This window comes from Artibeus jamaicensis, unplaced genomic scaffold (assembly GCF_021234435.1).
Source record: "Artibeus jamaicensis isolate MK-2021 breed Jamaican fruit bat unplaced genomic scaffold, CSHL_Jam_final contig_233, whole genome shotgun sequence".
In the NCBI taxonomy this organism is placed as follows: domain Eukaryota; kingdom Metazoa; phylum Chordata; class Mammalia; order Chiroptera; family Phyllostomidae; genus Artibeus; species Artibeus jamaicensis.
Genome location: NW_026521486.1, coordinates 622,361 through 641,869, shown reverse-complemented (window position 1 = coordinate 641,869; position 19,509 = coordinate 622,361). Strand labels below are relative to the sequence as shown.

At 63.5% G+C, this 19,509-nt stretch overlaps 2 protein-coding genes across 8 annotated transcripts; one reads left to right on the top strand and one right to left on the bottom strand.

Moving 5' to 3' along the window:
- Positions 1-4,449: 4,449 nt before the first annotated feature.
- ALG12 (ALG12 alpha-1,6-mannosyltransferase) lies at positions 4,450-12,564 on the bottom strand. Of its 6 annotated transcripts, none has more exons than XM_037160291.2 (10): positions 12,366-12,563; positions 9,923-10,260; positions 9,718-9,850; positions 8,763-8,936; positions 8,039-8,233; positions 7,605-7,708; positions 6,846-7,069; positions 5,449-5,544; positions 5,216-5,291; positions 4,450-5,085 (listed from the first exon to the last, which is right to left on the bottom strand). In XM_037160291.2, exons 2-10 carry the CDS (start codon positions 10,127-10,129, stop codon positions 4,465-4,467), a joined length of 1,830 nt encoding a protein of 609 aa, XP_037016186.2. In that variant the 5' UTR covers positions 10,130-10,260; positions 12,366-12,563; the 3' UTR covers positions 4,450-4,464. The 6 variants fall into 6 exon arrangements, with proteins under 6 accessions (XP_037016186.2, XP_037016185.2, XP_037016187.2 ...); XM_037160290.2 differs by having other exon boundaries at positions 12,400-12,563; XM_037160292.2 differs by lacking the exon at positions 12,366-12,563 and adding an exon at positions 11,715-12,328.
- A 213-nt stretch (positions 12,565-12,777) lies between these two features.
- CRELD2 (cysteine rich with EGF like domains 2) lies at positions 12,778-19,259 on the top strand. 2 transcript variants are annotated; one of them, XM_037160294.2, is made up of 10 exons: positions 12,779-13,060; positions 13,216-13,298; positions 13,907-14,017; positions 14,308-14,399; positions 15,080-15,256; positions 16,377-16,472; positions 17,467-17,550; positions 18,216-18,311; positions 18,624-18,770; positions 19,032-19,259. In XM_037160294.2, exons 1-10 carry the CDS (start codon positions 12,935-12,937, stop codon positions 19,079-19,081), a joined length of 1,062 nt encoding a protein of 353 aa, XP_037016189.2. In that variant the 5' UTR covers positions 12,779-12,934; the 3' UTR covers positions 19,082-19,259. The 2 variants fall into 2 exon arrangements, with proteins under 2 accessions (XP_037016190.2, XP_037016189.2); XM_037160295.2 differs by lacking the exon at positions 17,467-17,550 and having other exon boundaries at positions 12,778-13,060.
- The last annotated feature ends 250 nt before the right edge of the window (positions 19,260-19,509 follow it).

Here is a 19,509-nt window from a genome sequence, read left to right as displayed (position 1 = left end):
CGTAACCCTTTTCGCCTTTCAGGAGGCAGACATTCCAACTGCGTATGTGGGGGAAGGGAAGCGAAGTGTGTGTCCAAGGGAAGGCGTGGAAAACCCTGTGAAGAAATTAAGTTCATGCAAAGGCTGACCCTCGGCACAGACGCGGTCTACAGTAACAACACAAAAAATCGTAACATAAAACAGCCAACTCCACGAGGGGAAGAATCTGATTTTCAGAGGGATCATATTGCTACGTTCAAATGCACATTTTCAGCAAATAATCCCAAGTCATGAAAAGAAACTGGAGAGTACGCGCCATTCAAAGGAAGAACAAATCGACGGCAACTGTTTGTGCAAAAGGCCTGACGGCAGGTCCACCAGACAAAGACTGAACAACGGTTTTAAAGACAAGGATCCGAGAGAAGACCAGGAAAAAGTCGAGAGAGTAAAGCGTAAAAAAAATGAAAATGTTAAGGAAAACAAACCCCGAAAAGAAAAATTTGGAGCTGAAAAGAATACACGAAATGCAAAATTCACTACAAGTATTGAAAGGCAGATTCGAGCAGAAAGAAGAAAGAACCTGCCAACTTGAAGACGGGACGACTGGGAAGTGTTGAGTCTGAGAAACAGAAGAGAAGACGAACGTGAAGAGCCTGAGATCATCTGGGGGCGTGGTGGGCATGGGGATAAGGCCAGCTCAGTGGAAGGGGAGGGGTAGCAACATGGCTGCCCACCTGTCTGCACCCTCTGTGACCAGAAGCAGCAGTTGGCACAGACCCGTTACCAGAACTGGACTCGCCCACACACTGGGAGTCCCCGCAGGGGCAGGGGAAGAGCGGGGCAGAGGATGTGTGGACGTGTAATGAGCTAAAATTCCCCAAATTTGATGAAATACATTAATAAAAACATCCATGAAGGTCAGTGAACATGAAGTACGATGAACTCAAAAAGACCCACACTGAGACACTTTGTATAACAAGACGAGATCCCGAAGGCGTCGGCAGAAATGACTTGTCCCACACAAGTAATTATCGACGAGATGATCAGCAGACTTCTCATCACAAACCTTGGGAACTCAGAGACAGTGGGCAGACAGTTTCAAAGGGCTGCAAAGAACTGTCAACCAAGAGTATTATATCTAGTAAAACGTCCTTCAAAAATGAGGGACAGCCCTGGCTGGTGCGGCTCAGTGGGTCAAGCGCCAGCCTGTTGAACTAAAAGGCCACCAGTTTGATTCCCAGGCCGGGCACAGGGTGGCAGACCGGGTCCCCAGTAGGGGGCACATGAGAGGCAAGCACACATGGGTGTTTATCTCCTCTTTCTCACTCCCTTCCCATCTCTAGAAATAAATAAAATCTGTCAAAAAAACAAAAACTGAGGGATAAACTACGACACTTCCGGATAGGCAGAAGACTCAGGAGTTGGTCACCACTAGACGCTCCCCCCCACCCCCCCCGCCAGACACGCTCGGGAGGTGCTGTGATGAAGTGAACGGCCACGAGACAGCGACATGAAGACGCGCGGGGAAGTGAACTGTTCAGAAGAATGTAAACACACGGGCAAGCATAAAAACTCGTTTCACTGTAACAGTGCTTTGTAACTCCCCTTTTCCTTTCTGCCTGACTTAAAAAATTATTGATTTTGGGTTTGGGGTTCCTTATATAAGGACCTTGCAAGATGCCGCTCCATCCTACCAAGTAAAGAGCAGAGAAATGGAGAAGTCGGCAACTCTGCTCAGGTCTGTAAGACAGTGGAGGGCAGGCACGGACCCCTGCTCCCAGGGGCGTGCGCCAGGCAGACACCAGACATCACGGCTTCCTTCCTGTAGCAGAGCCAGACGCACAGGCAGGGACTGCCGTGGGCACCGGCACCTGCGGCTCCCCAGACCCTCAGCGCTGAGTTCCTAGAGGCTCAGCGGAGACGTGGCTGCAAGTTAACGCCAGGAAGACCCTGCCTGGAGTGACCCACCTCGTGGGGAGACTTTCCTCCAGAGGCACGGGCAGGTTCCCACAGGGAATATCAGAGACAAATCCCTGGTCCTTCCAGAAGGGGACATGAGCCACTGAAAAGGCACCCGAGCCCTCTGGTTTTCTTCCTTCTCCTGTTTTTCCCCTCAGAACACTGTTCTTAAGGAGGGCAGCTCACTGGAGAAACTACCACGCCAGAGCAAAACTGATGGGGGAAGGGAAGTACCCAGCGCCTGCCCCCTCCGGCCACCTGTCCCAGCCGAGGGGGAGAAGAAAACAGACTCCGTGAGGGTCACAGCGCAGAGGCACCGACCTCGCTGAAGCCCGAGCCTAATCGTAGGACCACAGAGCAGTCCCCTCCCCACGTCACCAGGCCTGTTGACAGCAGCTCCTTGCACCTGGCCCACCACACCTGGAGAAGAAAAACAGACGGGTGCGGGGAGAGCACGCCCTGACCCCGCCAGAAGTTGGGTTTGTGACTTCAGGTACAAAAGCAGCCCCACCCCTCACTGAACAAAAACACCCCAACCGATGAGCAGCCCACATGTGGAAGAGAGACCACGGGAGCAGGGAGAGGAGAGGCTGACCTCCTGCACGGGCAGCCCCCAGCCGTGACCTGGGGAAGAGAAGACCCTGAAAGCCTTGAGCGGACACCTCTGCCAAGACACCTGGAAGAATGACTGGCAACGCACGTTTTAATAATGGGCGAGTACCTACCAACGGAAGGATTTTCAGGACATCGTGGGAAATGACCAAAACTCCAAGGAGGACAGACGAGAAGTACGACCAGTCCACGTAGAGGAAAGAGAGCCCTTGGAGCCGAGGGACGACGCCCACCTCTCTCCTCTGGAAGGGGAAGAGCACCCCCCCCCCCCCCCCGCCCCGCCCTGGGAGACGCCCAGGCTCACCCGGCAGAGCGGCGGGTCGACGGGCTCAGCAGGTCCTTTCAGCCCGGCCGGCCCCGTGGAGAGGAGTTTGGCACGACCAAGCCAAGCTCAGTGTGCTGGCCCCGACCCAGCTCCCCACGCCTAGGAACTCACCGCGAAGGTGCCCCTTGAACTATGTGCGAGTACAAATGCATACGGTGAGCCGCTGCAGCCTCACCTGAAGTGTGGAAATACTGCCAACCGCTAAATGCCCGCACCCTGGGGAGGGAAGAGCGGATGTCCACGTGACACTGGGCCACGTGAGCCAATCCCGGGGCGGAGCTCTCTGGGGACAGGCCGGGCGGCCGCAGGTGCTCTAGAAGAGCTGATGATACAGGATGCTGCCACGGGTGTGATTAACGGAGGGGTCTGCTCGCCGTCACAAAAGGCAGCACAAGAAGGACCACCGGGAACCACGGTGCTGACGGAAAGCGGAGGGAGCAGCGCCCCTGCAGACTCTGCCCAGGTCCAACCGACTGGAAGGACGCGGAGTCTGACCCTGAGGTGGGAAGCAAAGAGCAGGAGTCCAGTGACATGTCCCGATGGAGAGCACGGCCACAGCCAGGGGGCGCTGGTCCGAGGGCAGTGTCTGACCGTGAAGAATGCAGAACCCGAGCCCCGTTTCCTGGGCTGTTCCCACAGGAGTCTGGCAAAGCCGTTCCACACTGGCCACCCTGCTGGACAAACGCGTTGCTGTCTCCGGGCTGAGGACCCTACTGTGGGAGTTGGGAAAGCAGTGGACCAGGGGCAGGAGCACAGCCCACAGACGGGTGAGACCACAGGTGTCAGCAGGCAGCTGGATTTGTGCGTGTGGTCGTGCGTGTGTGCAGCCCCTCCCCCACCCCGTTCTGTCCACCTCCGCCCACAGCAAGGACCGTGCAGCCGACCTCGCCAGCAGCAATGAGCTCATTCCGCACCAGCCCTCGGTCTGTGAACCTGTTCCCCACCAACAGGAGCCGCCAGAGAAAACATCTGGGTGCCGGGCGGGGACAGAGGCCAGGAGGAGTGTGGGCGTGCGGAACAGGAAAGCGCCCCAGAAATGAACAGCGACAGGGCACGTGACAGGGCGGGGCAGCCCCACAGGCTCCTGGGCGAGGCCTGCAGCCGGAACACCAAGGGGAGGAGGTGCGGGGACTCCCAGGCCAACGGCTCCAGCCGGCGACCAGCGCACACACCGGGTCGTCAACGACAACACCTGAACACCGGCCGCAGATAAACGGCAAGTACCGAGGACGCACAGTAAACCGGGGCCTGTGGGACTTCACACGTGCGCAGCGCTCCGTGCCAACGGGCAGGCCCCGAGCTGGGGACGGCTGCGAGAGGCCCCGGTCTGAAGGGGCCGCAGACTGTGGGTCACACTGGGGAAGACGTGGCCGCGAGGCATCTTTCCCAGGACACGCGGGCAGTTGGGGGCACAGGGCACACAGCAGGCAACTCCCCCTCGAACGCTCAGGCGACAATAGTGTGCTTTTATGCATGTGTGTGTGGTACGTGTGTGCACACGTGTGCACTGTTCTCTGTAATGACTTGGATGTCAGACACACTTGGGCTGCTTGATAAATGAGGTTCAGCAAATCATAAAAGTGCCAAAATCACCTTAAAAGTAAAATCCAGGTGAAGGTGCTCTCTGGAAACATGACGCATATACGACCACTAACAAGAAAAGATTTACAAATTTTAATTCTCGTGCCGTCTGAACATGTGTGTGTGCTGAAGCGCCCCTGAGGTGGAACCTGCCCCATGACCACGACAGGGAGCTGGTGGCCGCTCAGGAGCAGCCCGCTGTCCCCGCCACTGCGCCCAGGACCCTCGTGCTCACCAGCAGTGAGCGGTGTGGCCACGGGGCTGTGCTCGGGCGTGGTGGCCAGCAGGTGCAGCCTGCCCCTCAGACCCGGTGGGAAGCGCTCCGTGGCCCCAGGATTATTACCCTGCTGTCTCATGCCACACGCTGGAGGAGCCTGGGAGACGCTGTCCGGTCCCCTCAGGAGGGCCCCAGGAGTCTCTCCAGAAGCACCACCTTTGTCTGTAGGTGGACGTTGAAAGGAGGCAGCCTGGTCAGGTTCAGACTCACCCCGGTGGTGCCCGCGACCCTGGCCAGCACCCGGTGTGTGTCCCTGTAGAGGGCCAGGCGCTCGGGCGTGGCCTCCACCAGCAGGTGCGTGTAGGCCAGCATGCGCTCTGACCCAGGCCGCACGTCCTCCCTCTTCTCGTACCTGCAAGGCAGGAGCGCACATGTGCCCACTCCACGGCCCCACACCTGCCCCGCGCCCCGGGCAACCCCGGGGAGCCCCTGGGAGAAGGGCCGCCACCGCCACCCGCAGTCACATCCCGAAGGGAACATACCTCCAGGCGCCATTGACCTCCAGAAACCGAGACACGCCCGTCTGCGCGGCAGCCACGTCGATGTGCAGGACGACGTCTGTGGAAAGCCGCACGCGCTCGGTCAGACCGCAGCCGGGCGCCTCCGACCCGGCCGCGCTGATCCCCGAACTGAGTGCCCACCTGCCTGGGGGGGCACCAGCTCATGCAACCTCTGCATGGCCACGCCCCCGGGGTAGTTGAAGTGGGACACGTACAGGGCCGTGGCAGAGTAGGCGGCGTTTGCCACCAGGTGCCCAATCACCAGGAGCGAGCCCGCTCTGAACAGCCAAGACTTCCGGTGGTTGTTCAGCCTGGGGAGAGAGCGGTGTGTCTGGCGGGGACTGCGCCATGGCACAGGCGGGAGATGCGGCACTGGGGACACAACCCGGCCGCCACCTTCGCCAAGGAGAGAGAGAAACTAGTAGAGGAAGTGGATAAAGCTACCTAAAAACTCCCCTCTGTGAGATGCCACCCGAGACGGCACCTGAAAACTGCTCTTGGAGTCGGAGTCTGACTCAGACCGGGGCACAGCCCGCAGGCCGAGCCCCGCGCTCCGCCGGGCGTGTATGCAGGAGCAGGGGCCACCCACAGACCGTGAGGCCCACACAGGGAGAATGAGGTGCCTCGGGACCGTCGGCTTCAGAACCCATCACACCCTGTGCTCGTCGGTTCTCGGCACTCACGGAGCCCGGAACGAGTCAGCGGTGAGTACCAAGCACCACTGCCTGCTCCTCCGGCAGCTCAGGGGACCTGCGGCCAGACTCTGGGCAGGCCCTGCTGGGCTCTCCCCGACGTGGCCTTGACCAGTGGGGACTGCAGACCCTCCGCGTAATGCCTTCACCCACCACCGGTCAAGGCGGCACCCTCCTGAGGGAGCCCCATGATGCCAGCGCTCACTGTGTTCCGCCCACTCCTGGCGATGGGGAGGTAGCCCCAGACCACGCACAGACAGCTCGAAAATGTAAGTCTCATCTTTGCCCTTCAGGACGCAAACCCACCACCCAAACCTTCACCCCAGGACCCGGAGTTAATGTTCACGAAGGCACCTGCTGTGCGTGTCCCTCTGGGAGGAGAGGGACCCGGCACACCACCGCTTCCTGCCACAGACGTACAGCCTGCAGTCTCCGGTCCCCGACTGACCCGATCTCCCCGACGTGCCTCTGGCTGGGGAAGACGGGCTCGGTGCCCCAGCGCCTTCCCCTCGCTCGGGGCTTCGTGGAGACGGGAAGTGCCGAGGCCGGCGAGTCCGACCCATGCTCCTCTGATGCCCGTGTTCTGTGCGCTCGGTCCCCTCTCTCCCGGTCCCCCAGGGAGAGCCAGCCTGCAGCTCTGAGTGCCCTCCCCCCGCCCCCCACGAGCCAGTCTGGGAGGCTCCCGCCTGACCGTTCCGAACGTCCTGCCCCCAAGTGGCCAAGCCCTGAACGCTCAGCAGGGCCGTGTGCAGACAAGCCTGAGAGGCACATCCGCCTCCACTGGAGACAGAGACGGGCTGGGCTGGGCCGAGCCACCGCCAGTGCGCGGCCCCGGTGCAGCGACCGCTGCCACAACAGCCGGGGCTGCCCTGCTGCCCTGCAGAGCCAGCCCCCCGAGCGCCGCTGGCGCCGGCACTCACAGGTAGGCGCAGCCCCGGGCGGCCACGGCGTTGAGCAGGGGGAAGGTGTAGATGATGAAACGCAGCTCCTTGTGCGGCAGCAGCGAGTACAGGCCCACGAAGCCCAGGGCCGGCAGGAGCAGCGCCAGGGCCCTCCTGTCCACGAGGCCCAGGGGCACGAAGAGCAGGCTGCCGCCCAGGCCTCGGGGCAGGGCCGAGTAGAAGTACCACAGCAGGGGCGAGGTCTGGGCCGGAGGGTTAAGGAGGGCCCCGGGCCGGCGAGGCCGGGAGCACTCGGAAGACAGGGCCCTGACAGCTGTCCCCGCCCGGGGGCCCGGGACCCCTTCGCCCGTGGACAGAGGCCGGGACCCTGCATGAGCGCCCGCATCGAGTCCAGCAGACGGCGACGGGGGCTGTGCGGGGCCTTGACCTGCCCGCCCATCTCTGGGAACGGCCGTCCCAGGTGATGGCTCCCCGGGGACTCAGTGCACGGTGCGTCCACGAGCGCGTTTAGCTCCCGCGAGAAGACGTTAGAAAGCAGAGCACACCGGACCCCAGAGAAGCCGGGGTTCCCAGAGCAAGGTGGCATTCCCACAGGGCAGGCAGCCATGGGGACGTCCCCCTCACCGCGCCTGCTGGCACCTCCCCAGGTGGACAGGGTGGACAGCGCCAGTCCTGGCGTTTGGGCAGCGGCAGTGGCCACCACGCACCCCTCAGAGCGCCTGTCGGGCCCCGTCTCGTGCCTGGCAGGCCGCCCCACAGCGGGCGGGCAAAGGATACCCCCCAGTTGGAGCTTTTGTTCTGGACGACGTTGTACCAGAGCACCGCTCCCTCCGGCCACACCAGGTAGCGCCAGAAGTAGGAGTCCACAGCCACTGTCAGTCCTGACGGAGGAACACGGGTCCTCAGGGGAGGACGCAGACCGCCCTGAGCCCTGGGTCCCGGGTCTGTGTCCCCGCGGAGCTGCCTCTGGGGCTCAGCCCAGACCCTGGGCGCCATCAGCTGCGTGGGCAGGAGCGGGTGCGTCAGGGCTGAGGAGGCCGCAGCGCCGAGTGGGGACGCCTGGCAGCAGAGGGAGAAGAGGCCCTGACGCCACTCACAGCTCGCGCAGGCTCGTCTGACGGCCAGACACCCACCCGCCCTCTCCTCCTCCCGTCTGTGAAAGGAGACCACCACGCGCCGCCTCCGGGCGGGAGGGCTGCCCACCCACTCACCGAGGCAGAGCAGGCCGGCGGGCAGGGCGCAGCGCAGGGCCTTGGCCACTGTCAGCCGCCGGGTGCAGAGCAGCAGCAGCAGCACGAGGCCCAGGAGCAGGCTCAGCTCAGCCCTGAAGACCAGGATGGCCAGCGCCGAGAGCCAGATGAAGCGGGCCCACCGCCGCTGCAGCCAGGCCGTGAGGGCCAGCAGCACTGTGAACACGGCAAGACGCAGGGGTTTGCTTCTCCCGCGAGGGCCACGCTGAACCCGCAGGAGATGGCGAACCCCGCTCGAGCCCAGGACTGTCCTGCCCATCACTCAGCCCGGACCCCGGAGGTTGCGGACCCCCTGGTCCGTATCTGGAGCCTCGGGCCCCCCACATGCAGTGCCCACCTTGGCCAACTCCACTCTAGTCCCACCAGGCCCCGAACCCGCACCATCCTTGACCTCCCCGGGGTCCCTCCTGTCTGCCTGGGGCTCCCGCAAAGTACCCAGAGCGAGCTGCCCACCTGCCCCAGGTCACACCCCGGCACCAGGAACCCTCCCAGGTGCGTCTTTTGTGGAAAAGAGCAACTGGACCCGGCAGAGAACAGATAGCACTTCCCGTCGCAGGCCATCCTGTCACAACACCCTGTGGGGGCAGCTGCCATCTGGAACCCACTCACCTGTCACCTGGCGGGGTGCCCTGAGCCCAGCAAGAGGCGTGGGGACCAGCGAGGGGCTTGCCCGGCAGCTACGTACCCACGGGCAGGGCCAGCACGTTGGGCAGTGTCCGCGTGCAGTAGAACATCAGGTGGAACTGTGTGGCCGTCACCCAGCAGAACACGGTGGCTGCTGTGGCCCCAAACTGCCGCCGCACTTCTTTTTGCAAAGTCCAGAGTCCAGAAACCACTCCGAGTCCGAGGACCGCTCTGACTAAACAAGGATGGTGACCCGTGCGTGACCAGCAGGTCAGCGGGTCTCTGACACTGACGTGTGGTGGTCAGCAAGCGACCAGGTGACAGTGAAACAACCCGAAGGGCTTGGCATTAAAAACGGCCTGGGCATGGGGGACAGATGCCCTGGGCCTGGCCCCAGGGCTTTCCCGGGACTGCACGGCCTGGGACCAGGCAGGCAGTGTCCATCCCAGGCGACCAGCCCAGCACTCACACCAGAGGCCCCACCGTGGCTGTGCCAGCCAGGGGCTCCCGCTGTCCCCCGTGACCAGCCGGCCTGTCTAGCTGCCCTTCCGAGAGCCCCGCCGCCCCTCCGCAGGGAGCCGACCCTGGCACAGGCTCCGTGAGAGCGTTTGCGTCTGTGAGGGAAGCCTGCTGTCTGTGTCTGGGTGAGGAGAAAGGCGCCGCAATGGAAAAGCAGAGGTCCCGGCTAGAAAGTGAGGTCGCAGACCTCTCTGCGGAGAACTTTTTAAATTGGGCTCCAAGAAAAGTCCAGAAGGATCTGCACAGGCAACCTCTGAGCAGAAAGGTGCCAATGCCCTCATTTCAGTGTCGGGAGGCGCTCAGTTCTCTGTCCCAGGCGCCGCCCCAGAAAGGGCTGACGGCCGACTTGGACCAGTGCTCTGAACGGCCACACTGCAAGGCCCAGCACAGCCAAGATCCACCGGCGGACACCAATGAAGGGGCCTCCAGGTGGCTGCCTGAGGTAGCCAGACCTCGCAATGGTGCTTCCGTCCCCATTCGAAGGCCCCTGTCCTTACCTGTCAGTTGAGAATAGAACTTGGACCATCCCAGCAGCGAGAGCACACAGACCGCAGGGCTGGACAGCACCGCGATCACCAGTGGCCCGAGGAATGTCCTGGGGACCACACCTGGGAACTCCAGGTGGTCGTACTGCAGAGGGAGGGCAAGGTCAGCAGAGGCCCCGGGACTTGGGGAGGACGCGGCAGCAGGCGCCGGACTCACCTGCCCCACCTGCAGCCGGTGGAAGAGCAGGTCGTGCACAGCTTGGAGGCTGAAGCTCTCCTCCACCTTGGTGTAGGGGCAGGCGGCCAGGTGGACGGCGGCCACAGCGACCAGCAGGCCCAGCAGCAGGCGCTGCCTGCCCGAGCCCCGCAGCCTCTTCCCGGACATTCCAGGCTTCACCTTCACGCCCCGCGCGTCACCAGCCATCAGCACTGCCACTCTGGGAGCATTTCACAGCAACAACGGAGACCCCCCCGTCTCAAAAATCACAGCTGAGGCAACATCCGGGAGATGTGGGTGGAGGGTAAGCGGGAATGCTTGTCGCAGCTTCTGAAAGCCTACAAGCACATGGAAACAGTCTTTACACAAACACACCTGAGCGGCGTTCTCACACCCATCAGCTACCTTACACGAGTCCGGGTGAGTGTTTCCACCAAGGAACCTGAACCTGAGCTTCATCCTGCGCGTGGCCCGGCCCCCCAGGGCAGGACACCCGAACTCGGCCTGGCCCCCTGGCCCCGCTCCAGTCTGGGCGGAAGCTGTGAGGCAGCAGCACAGAAAGGGGCCCAGGGCCACCAGAGAAGCCCCTGTGCCCGCCCGGTTGCCTTCTTGACAGCCTGTGAGCAGCTGTGTGGCACCCGGCTGGTCGAAAATGTGAATACATGGGTGGGAAGAAGGGTGTAGCTGTGGGGCTGCTACTCCCTTTGAGGGGCCGGGGTAGCTGTGGACCCCCTGCAATGGACCACCCATGCGCCAACAGGCGATTGGGGGTGGGGCGACATGGGGTGTGGGAGCGTGCAGTCAGCTCCCGCCTGGGAGACCCGGGCCTGTCAAACAGGGGAGGAGAGGTGGCAGCTTCTTCTTTGAGTTTCGGCCTTTCCTTTAAAAGGGTCTGACTCTGTCTGGGCAAAGCCAGAAAGGCCAGAAGGACACGGCGTGTCCCGTGGCACTGTCTGTTAAGCTTTAAGGAGTCTGTGCTCTCGCCAGACAGCAAGTGGGGCTCCAATAGGTGAGGAAGAGCTGCAGGTGAGAAGGGCCAGGGGTCAGCTGGATTCCACCAGGGTGGCGGGGGGGGGGGGGGGGGGCAAGGGGAACAGGCTGTCATAACTTGAACCACCCAAAAAGTACAGTATCTCTTAGAGGTGACTTATTTTTCCCTTCCAAATATAAAAACAGCCCATGGGAAGATTATCTCCTTTATCTTCCCCTTTCTAAACCATAAGCTCCAGAAGTGTGGGATTTTTCTGGTTCCTTTCTGCCCCCCGCCCCCCACAGCAACCTCAGCAAGGAGAGTGGAACCCGGTCACCAAGCCAGGTACAGAACCCTGCCGGGTGGGAGGGGCCTTCCACTGCCCCCCTGTGGGTTTCTATCCTGTGCCCAGGGTCACTAGGCTGACTCATCTCTGCATCAGCAGGGCCTGGCACACAGTAGGTGCTCAACAAACTAACTGAAGGAATTTGATAAAAACTCTCTCTCAAGTATGGTTGTCATTCCAGCAGCTTACATTTTCACTGAGAATATCTAGTGCTTTAATTCCCAAGGCGAGACCAGAGAACACCCACAGCTACTCTATTCCTCTTCCTGCTTCCCAGGGAGAGTTTAAGGAAACAGGAAGCGTCTACCCTGTCGAACTGTGGAAACCACTGCAGGGCAGGGACCTGCCACACCTCCCAGCCGTCTTGGTCCACCACCAACGGGCCTGTCCCTGCAGACCCTGCCCACACCGAAGGCGCCAGGGATGCTCTCCTGAGTGCAGAACTCGGCCCCTGCCAGGCCCCAAGGCCTTCTCACCCACAGGACATGTGGCCGAGGGCAGAAACAGACAGCCAAGCACGGGCAGCACCCGGTCTCAGCCACACGCTCTCAGGACCATGGGACGACACGGGACCCAGGGTCACCCCACCACCGGACTCCGGAGGGTGGGTGACGCTGGTCCGCACTGGTCCACCTCGCTCGGCAACTACCCTCGGGCTAACTAACACCAGCCGTTCTAGGGAACCTCGGCATCTGGAGCCAGGAATGAGCTCCCGGGGCCTCCGGACCCTTCGACCCGCAATCTGCGGCCTCTACTGAAGCTGGTCAAATCAGACTTTCCAAGCGTTAGCCCCTCGGCTGCAAACACGAACGACTGGGAAAACCAGGCTGGTCGCCAGCCAAACAGCGGAGAAAACTTGGTATCACGTGCACTTCTTCCTTCTGGCAGGTACGTCCTACTGGAGCCCAGATAGGGTTGATCTTCCTGCCCCTCATCGAAACCACTGTCCGGTGCCCTCGCCGGGGCACCGGCGGAAATGCGGGTTCCGGGGCCTCGCAAGATACTTCTCAGGCCCCAGGTAAGGAGCCCGGCCCCAGGTGGAGAGGCCCGGCGGCTGTCCCACGAGAACACACAGAAAGGCCGGTGGAGCGCAGCGCACGCTTCAGTTCCGGATCCCCGCCGCTCACCCCGAGAGCCCTGGTCGCTGCAGCGCACGCTTACCACGCGCGCCCGCGGAGTTGTCCTCCACAGCACTGCTCCCTCAGCTGCACCAGCTGGCCCAACTCCCCACGGCCGAAAGACGGGTAGCGGAAGCGAGCTGGGAGGTGCAGACCTTGCCCGAACCTAACATGGCCACCAAAGCCTAGCCGCTCTGGCGGCGGGCGCCCTCCTTACCCGGAACAAAGATGGCCGCCACGGGCGGACGCGAGAGGCGGGGCCGAGGGGTGTGTTCAGACCTCCACGCTCCCTTTCCCATCTTTCTCTGAGGGACGCTGACCCGGGACCTTCCCATTGGCCACTTCTCGTGGCGAGCTCTGATTGGTCCACATGGGGAAGGGAAGGCTACCCCAGACCAATAGCGGTGCGAAGAATGGCGGGGGGCGGGGCCCCATCTGGCTCGGTCAAGTAGTCCCGGGAACTGCCGGCGCCGGTGAGCCGGTGGGCGGCCGGAGGCTTCAGCTCTCCGCTGCTCCTTCCCGACCTCGGCCGTTGCCCGCGCGGCCGCGTCCTTGCACCGCTGCCCGCTCGGCCCGCCATGCGCCCGCCGGCCCTGGCCACTCTGGGGCTGCTGCTGGTGGGGCTGTTGCTGCTGCCCGGCGAGGCCGCCCAGAAGCCGACACCCTGCCAGAGCTGCCGTCAGCTGGTGGACAAGTTCAACCAGGTGGGCTAGCGGCGCGGGACTCGCAGCTTGGGGAGTGGGACACAGAGCCAGGGTCAACCCACGCCGGACCCGGGACCTCCATATGGGCTGGGGTCACCCCAGCACAGACCAGTCAGCCCATGCGCTGGAGCCTCACGCCCATGCTCTCCCCGCAGGGAATGGTGGACACGGCCAAGAAGAACTTCGGCGGTGGGAACACGGCGTGGGAGGAGAAGTCGCTGTCCAAGTATGAATTCAGGTGGGCGCCCGCCCAGCTCCGAGCCCTTGGGCATTCCTGGGATATGTGTGGGGGCCACGGAAGCCGCCACCCTGCACTCCTGGCGGCATCCAGGCAGGTGGGTTAGGAGGGACCCTCAGCTGGGTGCGAGAGGGCAGCGCCCAGGCCCGGTGGGAGCAGCCGGCCCCAGCTCCCACGTGTATGACAGGCACAGAGAGTCCCTTCAGCTCAGCCACCCGTTCTCTGGCCTGGGACAGACCCACTGGCTCCTTACTGGCCTGTAGGCTTCCCTGCCGTGCAACAGACTTGGTGGCCTCTCAAACGTGCACCTTGGGGACAGAGTCCCAGCCATACGAACTATTTGTGGCTCCTCCTCTGTCTGGAGCTGTGAGCTTCAGGGTCTTCCCTGGGGACCCCACCCTGCCCTCCGTCACCCTGAGGATGAAGGGGTCTCTGACTGCCCATGTCCCCTCCAATTCAAGCCCCCGCATGCAACTCAAGACCGCCCCCCATCCCCAGTGGGTGTGTTTGTCGAGTCTTTTATCGCTAAAGCGGCCCTTGCGTACGTAGCCCTGGCCCGGCACCCGGTGGGGCACGCGCTGACCTCGGACCTGCGGGCTGTGTTGCAGCGAGGTCCGCCTCCTGGAGATCGTGGAGGGCCTGTGCGGGAGCAGCGACTTCGAGTGCAACCGCCTGCTGGAGGAGCAGGAGGAGCTGCTGGAGGCCTGGTGGCTGCGGCTGTGAGTGCGCCTGCACCATCCTTCCCGGTGGGGGTGGGGCCGCCGGAACCCCCCAGGGCTTCGTTTTTAATGCAAGGTTTGAGAGAACTTCAGACTCAGAGAAGTTACAAACACCTGTCTTTCTGCTCCCGTCACATCTGTGCCCACGGTGCAGCAATCAGCAGGGAAGTCGGCCGGAAGAGTGCCTGCACCTGGCTGTCCCTTCCCAGGTCTCCTGACACCTGCGGCGCACATGGCAGGGAGCCGAACCTTTGTCCTGGGAGAGCTAACGGAGCCTTTTCAATCCGTAGGAAGAAGGAGCACCCTGACTTATTTGAGTGGTTTTGTGTGAGAACGCTGAAAGTTTGCTGTTCTCCGGGAACGTACGGACCGGACTGCCGTGGTAGGTTTTTCTCGGGGAGACCCTGAGTCACCCGTCGTCATTCCCAATGGGCAGAGCATGGGAGGGAACTGGGGCCAGCTGCTCCCACCAGGCCTGGGCGCCGCCTTCTCTGCACCCAGCTGAGGGTCCCTCCTAACCCACCTGCCTGGATGCTGCCAGGGGTGCAGGGCGGCAGCTTCCGTTGCCCCTGCACAGTGCTGCTCACAGCAAGGACCGGTCTGTGAGAGGCCAGGGCCAGGGGGTGTCTGTTGGGCGGCACACGTCACAGTTAGCCTCAGTGGGTGAGTCAGGGCTCAGCCACAGCTGGCTTTGGGGCATCGCCAAAGTCACTTGTGTGGTCAGTTGGAGCATTTGACTCCATTTTTGAGCTGAGACTCTTACTGGCTGCAGCCACCTCCCATCTGCTTTTCCTGCTGTCCCAGTGACACGTGGCCACAGCTCCACACGCCCCAGGTACAAACGTCCTCATCCCAGGTTTTGGGGAGGCTGCCCAGACCCTTCCTTGAGCTCTCAGGCTCACGCATCCTGAGAGTCGTGCTAGCTTTAGGGTTAAAGTGGGGTTTGGATTTCAGCAAGGCACCCAGAGACTTACTTTGATTGTGTGGCGGGTGAGTGAAGGGGTGTCTTCTCTGTGTGCGAACGTGCCCTGAGTTCCGCTGACACCGTCTGGGTCCCCGCAGAGTGCCAGGGCGGGTCTGCGAGGCCCTGCAGTGGGAACGGCCGGTGCAGCGGAGACGGCAGCAGAGAGGGGGACGGGGCCTGCCAGTGCCACCCAGGGTACCGTGGGGCTCTGTGCTCCGACTGCGTGGACGGCTACTTCAGCTCACTGAGGAACGAGACACACAGCGTGTGCACAGGTAACACGCTGGCGCCCGTCTGCGGTGGCAGGACTTGGCCCTTCCAGAGCCCCTGCAGAGGTGGGGCCGGGGGCTGCGGGTCTCCGACCCCAGACGGTCAGGATGTATGACAGGAAGGGATAAGACCAGCACATCGCTGGGGTCCCACTTCCTGTCCCCACACAACCCCCAGAGGAGAAGAGTGTCAGGTTTCTCCTGACTTCTTCCGGAGAGGACCCTGGGGTCAGCAGCTCTGTGGCAACCACAACAGTTTTAGTCTGTGACCTGGCAGTGGCGTGTCCCTGCACAGGGCCTGCCCCCCACCCCCCGCCCCCCACTCTCCTGCAGGACGGCTGGCCTTGCAGTGCTGTGCTGGGTGTCTGTGGGTGCGATGCGGGCGGCGGGGTTCAGAGGAGCCTGCCGTCACTCACTGTGGAGACAGGGTGGGGAGGTGGCACAGGTGAGAACTGAATGCGGGAGGCCACAAGCCGTGACGTCCGGCCTTAGGCCCCTTCTAGAGGACACACTGTCGTGGTGACCTGTGTGGGGTGAGGTGGGTCTTCCTACCTGGTTTTCAGTGGCCTTGCCTTCCCCACCCCCAGTGGAATCTCACACAGACAGGCCGGCTCAGCTGAGATCGGCCTTGCCGGCCATTCCGGTGGCCTGGGAGCGGAGGGCACGCCCTCCCCCACCCACAGCCCAGGGCGAGCGCCTAGGGTGGCTCGCTGACTGTCCTGCTCAGGGGTGGGCTGTGACAGTGGGGCCGGTGATGAGGGGCGGCCTTGTCAGCAGTGCTCACGGGTGCCGCTCCCTGGCTGTCCCCCGCGGTCAGTGTGGCAGTCGCTCGCCCTGCAGTGCCCTGTCCGGGGCGGCCGAGCGCAGCGGGCCCAGCAGCCAGGGAGCTGTGCAGAGGTCCCTCTCGGTCCTCGTTTGCCGAGGGGACACTGCCCACGGGCGTGGAAAGCCCGTGGGGCGCTGCGAATCACACGAGCACGGCCTTCTGTCGGGGAGCGAGTCTGGCCGTTGCCGGGACTTTTTTGTCCGTTTTCGGTTTTTGTTTGCACCTGCCGAACGTGAACCCCTCACAGCGGCGGCGGGGGTGGGGTTCACGCGCACTGACAGCGTCCGCTCTGCCTTCCAGCCTGTGACGAGTCCTGCAAGACGTGCACCGGCCCCACCAACAGGGACTGCGCCCAGTGCGAGGCGGGCTGGGCCCGGGAGGACGGCGCCTGCGTGGGTGAGGGCGCCGCCTCGTCCCCTGCTCCCCGTCCCCCGCTCCCCCCAGCCCCCCGCTTCCCCGTGGGGTTTGTGCTGGCCCTTCCCAGGTGGGCTAGCTTTGACCGGCAGCTCCACTGGGGACTTGTGGGGAAGGTAGCTATGCCCTTCTGTGTCACGTTTCAATGGTCCCGGGACACGTGTCACCCACAGCTGGTGGCAGGTGCAGCCACTTTTAGGAAGGAGTCTTTTGGGTTCCTGGGTCCCTCCACCCCTCTGCCGCCCCCACTCGGGCTCACGCCCTGGTTTCATGAGGGGCAGATCAAGGGCGCTGATGGGAATGGGGGGGGGCCGCGTGGCCTCTGCCCAGACGGGACTCCGAACAGCGCCACAGGCAGGTCCTGCTGCTCTCAGGCCTGCAGACGTACCTGGGCTGGGGAGCCGCACTGGCGAGCCTGGTGGCCACAGCGTCTGCCTGGTCCGTCCACGTGGCCACGGGGGCAGCAGCTCCCCGACGCACCCCTGCCCTGGGCACCTCTTGCCACACAGACATGAGGCCCCAGGCACGTCTCCCCGCCCATCCGTCCCCTCCCATCCAGCCTGGTGGCTGCCACCTGCTATGGTGCGTCCTTTCCTTTGGCTCCCCCGGCCCTGCGGCGTCTCGGAGCCCGGGCCCCACAGGCCCACATCGATGGTCACCGTCCCCCACCAGAGCTGCGTGGCCTGGCCCCATCTCCAGGGGGAGGAAAGCGCCTGCCCCGTCCTGGCCACGATGCAGGGCTCGTGTGAGGCCGTGTGGACACGGATGCTCGCACAGTAACCCCTGTGTGGGGGCACCAGGGGTCCCTCGTCCCCACCCCTGCAAGAGGCCTCCAAGCATGGCCATCGAAGCTCGTTCTCCACACCATGGTCACTTCCCTCGGGCTGGTCCTGGCCACGGGAGGAGGCGTTGGTGGCCGGCTGTGTGGTTGGGAAGGTGGCAGGGCCTCTGCTCACAGCTGCGCCTTGTGTTCCAGACGTGGACGAGTGCGCGGCGGAGACGCCCCCCTGCGGCCCACAGCAGCACTGCCAGAACGTCGGCGGCTCCTTCCACTGCGAAGGTGCGGCTGGCGTCTGCCCCTCCCGCTCGGGTTCTCAGCCCGGCCCCACACGCCCTCTGCAGTGGCCGCCCGAGGAGCAGGCGACCGGCTGTAGCGCAGTCAGAAAGCTGTCCGTTCACCTGTCAGGCGCTGCGCCTCGCTGGTGGCCATCCACGTGTCACCGAGTTTTGCATCCTGCTCAGGATTTCGGAGCACGCCATGACCCCACAGCTTGCAGTCAGGGATGCTGGGCGCCATGGGTGCTGTGAACACCCTCGCGGGAGAGCTTTCGCGTTTGCAGGGTGCCCGGTGGGGCTGTGCTGGATGGGGCCGCCTCTCCTGGGGTTGGGGTTGGCGCAGGGCACTCATCGGCACAGGGCGTGGTGGCGGGGGTCTCCGCTATCGCTACGAAGCTCCCTGTTGGCAGCTCCTGGCAGGGGGCGGGGGTGGGGCGGTTCGGAGGACCGCCGTCCCTGCAGCTTCCACAGGGGTTCGCAGGGGTTGGTGCCTCGGCTCCTGGGGGCACGTCGTGGCACCCATCCGGGCGTCTGTCCTTCACCAGGGGAGAGCTCTGTGAGCCCCACCCGACCGGTGAGGCCCCCTCACGTCCCCACTGTGGTGTCCTGCCCCGGGTTGCTCCCGGGTGGCTGGTCTGCCGTTGTCACGATCTCTCCTCTTGTTTCCAGAATGCGACCCCACCTGCGTGGGCTGCACGGGGAAGGGCCCAGGGCAGTGTAAAGAGTGTGTGCCCGGGTACACGAAGGAGAGTGGCCAGTGTGCAGGTCAGTGCACCATCAGGGCCGGGGCCCCCCTTCTTCTCAAGCCTCTCGACTACCTGGGGGTCTCAGGAGACGCAGACACGGGGTGGGGACGTGGGGCTGCCCCACTGCGAGCCCTGCACCCTCGCACTCCGGTCAGCCCCGTGCACCCACGTGTCCTGTGTGCCCCCTGCCGGCACAGCCCCACCAGGCTCCGCCAGCTCACTTTCCCCCGGGAGAGCCCTCAGTTCTCCCCTCGCTCCCCCATCCCGAGTTGCGGCTCTGAGCTCTGCTCGAGGGCCTGCCGAGCCGCGACTGAAGGGGACTCTGTTTCAGATGTGGACGAGTGTGCACTGCCTGGGAAGGCGTGTGCAAGGACTGGTGAGAACTGCTACAACACGCCCGGGAGCTTCGTCTGCGTGTGTCCCGACGGCTTTGAGGAGACGGAAGACGCCTGTGTGCCCGCGCAGCCGGCGGGGCGCGGTGAGTGGCGTGGGGTCCCCCCGCGCAGAGGGGCTGCAAAGCAAGGTCCCCCACTACTGGGAAGAACCTGGGGCCGGAGGTTCACGGCCGTCTCTGCAGAGCTTCCTGGGCTCGCAGGCCAGCACTTCCACGGCAGAGGGGGCCGCCTCGCCCACCCCCCACCCCCTGGAAGCAGGGAGTCAGACCCAGGGGTCCGCAGGGTCCACCCGGCCTCTCCTGGCCTTCGCTGGGGGCCTTTTACACTGGTGTGTTTCCTGACAGAAGTCACAGAGGAAGACCCGGCACGGCCGCCCGCCCGCGAGGACTTGTGAGACGCGTCCCGAGTCGGAGCCCGACCTGCCCTCTGAGTCATTCAGACCCGTGTCCCGGTCCTGCTCGGGGGCCCCCGTCTCCAGGGTGGCGGGAGAGGCTGCCGGCAACGCAGCTGATGCTCATTCGACCCTTCAAAAGGCTGCATTTTTGGTTCTTAAACAAATCTGTATATTTTGATACTGTTCTTTGTAATAAAATTCACCACCGAAGGCGGGCGCAGGGCGGGCGTGGGTCTCACTGAGGCAGCACGGGCGCCGGCCCCGCTCAGTCCACTCGTCTCCCGCAGGGAGGAGACGTGCCAGCTGCCCAGCTCTGCGGGGGCGGGCTCGCCGACCATGCCCACCTCCCCAGGCACCCCCTCGGGCTGCAAGTTACCGAACCTTCACCAGGTGGTTTTGCAGGGCACAGTCATCTGTGGGGGCTGCGC